General features: G+C 34.8%; 2 protein-coding genes across 10 annotated transcripts; one reads left to right on the forward strand and one right to left on the reverse strand.

Moving 5' to 3' along the window:
• Window positions 324-4,841, forward strand: LOC107639510 (probable sugar phosphate/phosphate translocator At3g11320). Of its 2 annotated transcripts, none has more exons than XM_016343029.2 (4): window positions 324-1,004; window positions 2,509-2,612; window positions 3,409-3,637; window positions 4,383-4,841. In XM_016343029.2, exons 1-4 carry the CDS (start codon window positions 567-569, stop codon window positions 4,527-4,529), a joined length of 918 nt encoding a protein of 305 aa, XP_016198515.1. In that variant the 5' UTR covers window positions 324-566; the 3' UTR covers window positions 4,530-4,841. The 2 variants fall into 2 exon arrangements, with proteins under 2 accessions (XP_016198515.1, XP_020977012.1); XM_021121353.1 differs by having other exon boundaries at window positions 493-1,004; window positions 3,409-3,544.
• On the reverse strand, window positions 3,928-8,401 carry LOC107639509 (serine hydroxymethyltransferase 3, chloroplastic). 8 transcript variants are annotated; one of them, XR_002361350.1, is made up of 14 exons: window positions 8,317-8,401; window positions 7,655-7,911; window positions 7,364-7,559; window positions 7,090-7,264; window positions 6,888-7,005; window positions 6,693-6,805; window positions 6,470-6,592; window positions 6,217-6,321; window positions 5,997-6,083; window positions 5,803-5,910; window positions 5,525-5,597; window positions 5,164-5,442; window positions 4,827-4,914; window positions 3,928-4,525 (listed from the first exon to the last, which is right to left on the reverse strand). XR_002361350.1 is itself a non-coding variant. In XM_021121352.1 (14 exons), exons 2-12 carry the CDS (start codon window positions 7,869-7,871, stop codon window positions 5,168-5,170), a joined length of 1,590 nt encoding a protein of 529 aa, XP_020977011.1. In that variant the 5' UTR covers window positions 7,872-7,911; window positions 8,317-8,401; the 3' UTR covers window positions 3,928-4,496; window positions 4,827-4,868; window positions 5,164-5,167. The 8 variants fall into 8 exon arrangements, 5 of the variants coding, with proteins under 5 accessions (XP_020977011.1, XP_020977010.1, XP_016198514.1 ...); XR_002361351.1 differs by having other exon boundaries at window positions 3,928-4,496; window positions 4,827-4,947; XR_002361349.1 differs by having other exon boundaries at window positions 4,827-4,947.

Consider the following 8,965-nt stretch of genomic DNA (forward strand, 5'->3'; position numbering starts at 1 on the left):
TTGTCGTAACAATTAATGAATGTTAAATAAGGCAAGTTATGATTGTTTTTGGTTGATTTTTTTTTGTTACCAAACATTTTCACAAAGTAAAAATAACCCATTAAAAAAAATAAAAATAAGAAAAAAAATATTGGTCACAAAACATTTCTCTAATATAAAAGACATAAAATTATTACTTTAAACTTTTGAATCAATATAACGGCAAATCACATTTACTCTATTAGTTTAAGTTAGTCCAACTTAAGGTCTAATAATCTCTTCATAAATGTGAAAAGTTAGAACTTAGAACTGTAACTAGAAGTATAAAGATACACCTCAAACAAATTGGTGGGGTATGTGTCCCTTCTCAGCATTTTTTTTTTTTTTGAGATGAAATATAGCTTCATATGCAATCACTTCTCCCTCTCTTCAAGTTTTTTCATAACTTATAACCATTAACATTACACCATCAGTTACAAAACCTTCCACCTTGAGAATTTCTCAGCCAAGAAAACCAAAAAAAAGGTATCAATTTGCTTAAAGCCCATTTGTTAAGACCCAGATTCTTGTTGTTATCATATTATATTATGAAGACAATTCCATGGCCAACCATAGGGGTGGTGATTTCTTGGTACAGTTCCAACATTGGTGTTCTCCTTCTGAACAAGTACTTGCTAAGCAACTATGGTTTCAAGTACCCTGTTTTCCTCACCATGTGTCACATGATGATGTGTTCTCTTCTCAGCTTCATTGCCATTTCAATAATGCAAGTTGTCCCTTTGCAGAACATACAATCAAAGAGACAGTTTGCCAAGATTTGTTTCCTTAGCCTTGTTTTCTGCTTCTCTGTCGTGTGTGGAAACATATCGCTTAACTACATTCCAGTGTCCTTTAACCAGGCCATCGGCGCCACCACGCCGTTCTTCACCGCCGTTTTTGCCTATTTCATGACCAGCAAAAGAGAGGCTTGGGTTACATATTGTACCCTGTTGCCTGTTGTTGGAGGAGTCATCATAGCTACTGGGGTAAATTTATTTATTGACTAAATATCCAAATTAGTTCCTAAAAATTTCTAAATCAAACATTTTAATTTTCAATAAATTTTTATTACTTTAGAGGCTCTCAAAACGGATTGATTCCTTTATAAAGAGGACTAATTTTTCTTATAATGATATTTATTGAGGATCTAGCTGCTTTATAATAAAATTTATTAGAGACTTATTTGTCCATGTGCATATTAAACATTTAATTACTAATGATAAAAAGACTAAATTGTCTAACTTAAAGACTTCCAAAGTAATAAATTTTTATTGGAGATCAAAATGTCTAATATGGAATTGGTTGGGGATAAATTTGGGTATATACTCCTATATCTGCCATAAATTTCATGTTTTTTTTAGCTTTTATGTGGTGTTTTTACTGTTGAGAATCCAAGGGAAGTAGATAACAATTGATGATGCCTACTCATAAATTGATGAAATAATTGAAGTTTAGAAAAAATATGTAAATATCCGCATCCATGAACAATGGTTGAAATTTTTTCCATCTTTGTTTCAACCTTTTTTAATACAGCAGCTAATTTGTGCATTAGTGACTGAAAACCTATGCTTATGGTTGGTTATGGGAAGCTGATAGAGATAATAACTTCAACAAAAACATGCAGTAGGGTTTCTTGTATGGATACATGTCTATGCTTGCAAGAGATTCTTGATTGTGGAGTAGAAAAAAAAATAATACATCTCTTAATTTCCTCTTCCTTCACTTAAGCATGTCAATTAAATAGAAATCATATTTAACCTCTAATTCATTTTCTTCGCTTTCCCCTTAACTCCCAAACAAGTGATCCATTTTGTAGATTTTTCATTATTAACACATCTTATGGTGAGAAATTAATTCTAGCATAATTTTATATTGCTAGGTAAGATAGACCAGTCAGAATGTTTCTTTAGCTAGGAAAGTAGTATTCCAATTAAAAAGTTCTGATAAGCCAATTACTAGGGAAAAGACAAGATACCCTAAAAATGCAAGAATATTCAGCTTGCTTGATATGTAACAAGTCCATTGCACCAGTTTTCCAGCATCAACAGCTTTAAAGTTCTCCTCCTTATTTCAGTCTACCTAACTTTTTTATTATTTTTATGGTTATGAACTAAGCCTTTGCAAACAATTGCTTGTATTAATTATATTAGTCCTTATCTATATTTAATTGTTCAAAATTTGTGCTCATTTTAATTTATTCATTTGATCGTTCACATTTTAAATTGTGTTTTAGTTTAGTCTTCTATTAATATCAATCAGTCACGTTAAGAAAAGTAAGATTATGTCACTAATTCATTATGCCAATTGCCATTTCAACTTCATGTTATTAGTTACGTCACTTTGGATAATTACTCACTGACACTGACATTGGCACTATAACACATCATCAAATGTGATAGGACCTTATAATAATCAAAGCAATTATCCTCTTTGTCACATGTAAGCGATGTAACTCTTTTAATATATATTTTTTTTTATTTTGTGATGCAGGGTGAACGAAGTTTCCATCTGTTTGGGTTTTTGATTTGTGTTTCATCAACTGCTGCCAGAGCATTCAAATCGGTGCTTCAATCTATTTTGTTGTCCTCAGAGGGGTAATGAGTTTATCTATTTTCTCCTTAATATAATAATCGATATTAGTTGCGTTTAGCAAGAGTTTCAATTTTAGGATAGAAATATATACTAAGATAAAAATTAAAAAAAAAAAAACTTCCATGCACAAATATTCTGCATTAATGCAAGCTCTAAAGAAGCACTACCCTCAAGATATAGTATAGAGGATAGAAAATATTTTGTTCCAAATGAACAAGATATTGAGGAATTGTCCATACGTGAAATAATAATTATTGATATAGGCCCTTTCCACAAAAAAGGGAATCTTTTGTTACAATAGAAACAGAAGTGATATTGATTATTCAAGAATCAAAGTCGATTTGCTTTAAAAAAAGAGGATATCAATGAACCTCTATGAAATGGTTTCACGGGATTCAGCCAATTGTCTTGATCGTGGGATATCATTGAAACATAGGAATCCGTGTTATCAAAAGAACAGTCTAACCTGATAATTTACATCGGTGATTGTTTTTATGACTTGAATTCGTAATCTTAAAGTAATACGAAAAATCGGAAATAACTCAACCATTACTCTAAAACTCCACTTCAGATATTAAGATAAAGATAAGCCATAAGAAGTTATATCTTTCTTACAAGACAAACATTTTCTGTGTTTATGATTTGTGTGTTTCAATAACTCTATTTCTATACCAAAACAGCTACTAAGCGTGCATAAAGAACATTTCATCTCTTATGACACAGCACCCAGGTGGTGTTAACATCCCAAATAGCAAATATCAACCATTTTAATTTTGCTACTTTGATGATGGTTTTCAGGGAAAAGTTGAATTCTATGAACCTTCTACTTTACATGGCACCTATAGCAATGTTGGTGTTGCTTCCAGCAACATTACTGATGGAGAAGAATGTGATTGGGACCACAGTGGATCTTGCAAGAAATGATATCAGAATTGTATGGTATCTGCTGTTCAGCTCCTCTCTTGCATATTTTGTTAACTTGACCAATTTTTTGGTCACAAAACATACAAGTGCACTCACCCTTCAGGTATTTCCCAATAGCATGTTTTCCAATCAAATACATTTTGAGGGGTTTTTCTTGTCATTGGATGAATATAGTAGCTCCTCTAAAGTAAAATAGACTCAATTAAAAAACATGATGAGTGCATTCACCACTAATTAGATCAGATAACTAATAAAGTGCACAATAATTATAGCTTACTTAACAGAAATTATTCTATCCTTTTAAAAAAAATCAAATTTTCTTTAAAGTTTTCTTTCATTATCATTTGATAAAGAAATATCCTACATAACGGCTTATCGCAAGATATTTGTTCACCGAACTGCCATTTTCAGTATAGTATTTACAAGGAACAATATTCTGTATCACTCACCATTATTAAATTTCATGTGCACATCAGCATATGGTGAGATTAAGAAAAGTGTGCATAGAAGAGTGACTTTGATACTTCTTTGCTTTGGGGTCAGATATCAACTCCATAAAGCAATAAATTAATAAACTAAAGACTCATCACATTGTAACACCCTCACTAATAGAATATCACACTTCCACTGCACCACTCTGATGGCGAGGTCATTAAAGTAAAGGCTCCTATCATATATAGACGAGCAGGAGAGTCTCTATAATGCCCTCGCTGTCAGTGTAGCGCAGTGGAAGCATAATATTCTGTTAGTAAGGGATACACATGATTTAGGAGATGCATTCAGTTCCTTAAGTCATCTGTGGTGTAAACCAACTAAATATAAATGTGATTTGCCAAATCTTTTCACAGGTTCTAGGAAATGCAAAGGGGGCAGTTGCAGTGGTTGTCTCAATTCTGATATTCAAGAATCCAATTTCAGTTATAGGAATGATGGGCTATGCACTCACAGTCACTGGAGTCATTCTGTACAGTGAAACCAAGAAGAGGTATAGCTGAAATTTTGAAAAAGAAAAAAAAAATTTAAACACAATTACCAATCAAAGAGTACATAATACACCATACAAGCGAAAGGACCATTGGAGAATATGAACTTTCAGCAATTGTGTTATGTTAATAGGAAAAGGAAAATTTCACCTATTTCTTTTTTTAATCATTTATTTTAGCATGTATGTACGTGTCCACAGAGCAAGACTTGAAGGTCATTATACTTCTTACATTTGTTACCTACACGATATTCACAAGAATGTAGCACCAAAAACAATGAATGAATACCCGAATTAGATTCCTACATACCTTCATATTTTGAGAGATGATGTTTCTTTTGTGTTCTTCTATCTGGCAAATTTTAAACCTTCCAGTTATGTTTCTTTTGGGTCTTGATCTGAATATTTCCTTAGGAGTATACCAAAATGCACTAAGACCGCAACAAAATAAAATTATAAAACAAAAATGTAGCCAACATCTACAAAAGGATTTTCTTTTCTTTAAGGGATTAACGGAGGGGACACATTTTGCAAGGAAAGATAAACCTTTTTGTCAAACAATTCAGTAGCATACATACGAAGCATGTAAGTTACTATATCAAAATTTCTAACCATCTTAGTTTCTATCGCTTATTGAAACAACTAACCTATTTAGACACCAGGGATTGGATACTTAGTAGTAAGATCTTCAACTTTACTACGCAACTTTGAGACTTTGTCTCCCAAAGGAAACTCTGGAGATGTTACGAACTTCAAAAAGTCTTGTAGTTTTGTCCCTGAGACCAGACTCTTGGCTTCGAGACTTATCTGCACACCCTCATGAATCAAGTCTGCTATTAATGTGAATTCTTTCTCCCCAAGTCCTCTTGTCGTCATTGCAGGCGATCCAATGCGAATGCCTCCCGGAACTAGGGCGCTTTTGTCGCCTTTTGTGATTTGGCATGTCAGTGAAATGTAGCATAATCATCACCAAGAATACATTAGAAAATAATACATTAAGGATCTCACCTGGCACTGAATTCTTGTTGAGGGTTATGGAAGCCATGTCCAGAATCTTCTCCACTCGGGCGCCATCAATACCCTAAAGGATGTAATGCCAATTAATATGATACATAGCCAGAATAAGGAAAGGGTGGTAATTTTTTATATTATGCAATATGATCATGTCTTTTTACATATAAAAGCATGTGAAGCTTTACAATGCAATTTACACTGCAAGTTTGCAAGAAAAGAGAGAATTAAGAATCTACTCTGACAATTTAAACAAAATGAGAGCAGAGGCTTACAGATGGCCGCAGATCAACAAGAACCAGGTGGTTATCACTACCACCAGAGACCAGTTTATACCCATGCTCGATTAACTGGTTAGCCAGAGCTCTACAGTTAGACACCACCTGCAAGATGGCAGCCACATGCATGCTTGGTGGTTAGGAAGTAGCTTAATATGCCCAATTCTAACCAACAATGAAAAGACATATACCTGATTCTGGTAAATTTTAAATTCCTGAGATTGGGCATGCTTCAAGCAAACTGCTAGTCCTCCAATAGTGTGGTTATGAGGACCACCCTATTCAATTGATTCAGCACAATATTAGAATCTCAAACTAACAAAGGTAAAGAAAACATAAATATGTCAGACTGCATAGGTGTATACGATCCTCGCATCCTCTCAATAAGCTAGCGGGACATTGCTAATTTACCTGAAGGCCAGGAAAAACGGCATTGTTGATGGCAGACTCTAGATCGACACCATGCACGGGATCTTTCTTGAAGAATATCATTCCACCTCTTGGACCTCTCAAGGACTGGAGGGAAAAATATATAATGGATTAAGTAACCAGTATGTTTCGTAAGTATGACAACGAAAAATTACATGTTAGATGGATTCGAATAAAACAATAACATGGTTTTTTAAAAAACAAAAACACAATATGGAAAAGCCTCATGATAGACCTTATGGGTTGTGGTGGTCACAATATCACAAAACTCAAAGGGATTAGCAAGCACAGATGCAGCAACAAGCCCACTTATATGAGCCATATCCATCATAAGAAAAGCGCCTACTTCATCTGCAATCTTCACGAGTATAAGACATAATTAGCTTCTTGCCAATCATGATGTGAGGACATATCATGAGCAAGATAAATTCCAGAAAATAATCAGATAGAAAACATACTTTTCTGAAGTGACGGTAGTCAATGTCTCGAGGATAAGCACTAGCACCAGCAATAATGAGTTTTGGCCGGAAGATAATAGCAGTTTTCTCCAACATATCATAATCAATAAGACCTTATATGATTCCAAAAAAGGTTAAAATTTTATCAAAGAAATTAGCAACTATATCTGCACTAATTCAATTACAAAAAAATACCTGTTGACTCATCAAGTCGATAAGGCATAGATTCAAAATAAATTGATGTTCCTGATACACGTCTTTTAGGTGTCATGAATCCATGCGACAAATGTCCCCCATGAGGCAAGTCCAAACCCTAGCAACTTACCATAGTAAGTTAAGACCATCACAGACCACTATATAGTGTTGGTTAAATTAAAGTAAATGAAAAGTAGTTTACCATTATTCGATCATGCGGTTTGAGAATTGCAGTATATACTGCAAAATTAGCTGGGGAACCAGATAATGGTTGAACATTTACACCCCACTTCTCTCCATCTACATGGAATGCAGCTAGTGCCCTTTCTTGGCATAGGATCTCAAGCTCGTCAATAAACTCATTACCACCATAGTACCTTACAAGTATAACGAGTACCCAATCAGTAAGATTAAAGAAGGAAAAAGGAACCAAACTTTTAAGTTTAATAATATGAAAAAGTAAATGGTGACTCTACCTTTTACCCGGTAGCCCTTCAGAGTACTTGTTTGTGAGGCATGAACCAACTGCTTCCATCACTGCTCTAGAAGTAAAATTCTCAGAGGCAATAAGCTCTAGACTTTTAAATTGTCGGTCCTTTTCCTTGTCAATAATTTCACGAACCTCGGGATCAGCTTCACTCAAGCCGTAGTCCAAGAACTTGCTTCCATCCCCTGATATTTGCATAGTCGCCATTTAAATACCATATATACATCTGGCTAAGATGTTATTGAGAATTCTTTCAATCAAATGGTAGAAGCATAGTTACCTCCGATTTCGGGCACTGAGACAGACAAAGATGATGGAGCCCCTGTGACTAAACTACCTTCAACAGGAGATGCTTTGCATGGTTTTGCATTGTGGAACGTTAGTTGAGGGATAAATCCATTACCGCCATACCCTTTATTTGAAGGGAAAGACATCCCCTTGGTCCAAACGGGTTGCTGCAGAGAACCCATCATTGCAACTCCAACAGTTGCCTGCATCCTTATCTTATGATTGAATATATCAGAGCTGCAACCCTACCTACATAGTTCAGAGGTCATTTACAAAAACATTAGGAAAGATTTTTACATAGCAAGCTACGGAAGTTAGTTTTCTTGCAAGGGAGCAAGGTTTCGAACAGCCTATCAAACAAGCATGTGTCTATTCCAAGTGTTCGAAGTTCAAACTTGATACTAAACCCTTAAAACCCCTATTTTAACACCATAGCATCACAAAGCTTAAATATTTACCATCCTCTGAACACTCCAAAATTCAAAACAACATGCACGTGGTATAAGATTTATAAAAAAAAAGAGAAGGCCCCCAAAGTTTTAGTTATTATGGAACAACAGGAAAGTTAGTTACTAAAATCTTGTGAAGTTTTAGAGCATTCGTAACTAGTTAGATATATGAAGTGGAAAGTTAAGAGATGAATGGAATTGATACCTGAGAGTTGATTCGAGATGGAGAGTGGCGGGGTGGATGAGTAAAGTTGGGAACTAGGCGGCGCGTTGGCCATTTCAGTTTATTTCTGTTCTGCACAATTTAAAACTCTTCCTCCTCACCTTCTACTGCTTCTTCACTAGGGAGAGAAAGAGGAAAAGACAAAAAAAAATACAATAGCAATAACAACAAAAGAATGAAGATAAGGAGAAACCACGTGAAGAAGAACGAACGCGAAAAAGAAAGAGGAGAATGAGGGGGAGGAGGAAGGCGAATCTCTGTTGCTGTTTTTGTTCGTTTCTGGTTGTTTCTTGCCAAATCTTCTCGCGATTCTTCTCCAGTAGTGGTTTTCACAGAGAACGTGACTGAAGTTTGAGTAATTTTGAGAGAGATTCGAAGAGAAAGAGCAATTTTGTGTTGAGGAAGAAGTTACGTTTTTTCATAATGAGCGCGAAGTAACGAAGGGTTTTCGAGCGCGTGTTTTCACTCATCATTAATGTGTGTGACTCTATTTGAACTTGGACCAACTTGGTTACATGGTTACATGGATGTGTAGCGCGCCCGTTCCCGAAAATACTAATAATTAAAAAACTTTTCATAATTTTTTAAAACGGAATAAAAGAATAAAATATTAAATATATATTCTAAAAAA

Source organism: Arachis ipaensis, chromosome B04, assembly GCF_000816755.2.
Source record: "Arachis ipaensis cultivar K30076 chromosome B04, Araip1.1, whole genome shotgun sequence".
Lineage (NCBI taxonomy): Eukaryota > Viridiplantae > Streptophyta > Magnoliopsida > Fabales > Fabaceae > Arachis > Arachis ipaensis.

What these genes read in the sequence shown, in the direction of transcription:
- LOC107639510 (XM_016343029.2), top strand. Translation starts at nt 567, where the DNA reads ATGAAGACAATTCCATGGCCAACCATAGGGGTGGTGATTTCTTGGTAC. An exon ending in GAGTCATCATAGCTACTGGG is followed by an intron (nt 1,005 to 2,508) that starts GTAAATTTATTT and finishes TTTGTGATGCAG; the next exon opens with GGTGAACGAAGTTTCCATCT. An exon ending in CAAGTGCACTCACCCTTCAG is followed by an intron (nt 3,638 to 4,382) that starts GTATTTCCCAAT and finishes ATCTTTTCACAG; the next exon opens with GTTCTAGGAAATGCAAAGGG.
- LOC107639509 (XM_016343028.2), bottom strand. Translation starts at nt 7,871, where the DNA reads ATGCAGGCAACTGTTGGAGTTGCAATGATGGGTTCTCTGCAGCAACCC. An exon ending in CTCAGTGCCCGAAATCGGAG is followed by an intron (nt 7,560 to 7,654) that starts GTAACTATGCTT and finishes TGCAAATATCAG; the next exon opens with GGGATGGAAGCAAGTTCTTG. An exon ending in TGACCACCACAACCCATAAG is followed by an intron (nt 6,322 to 6,469) that starts GTCTATCATGAG and finishes TTTTCCCTCCAG; the next exon opens with TCCTTGAGAGGTCCAAGAGG.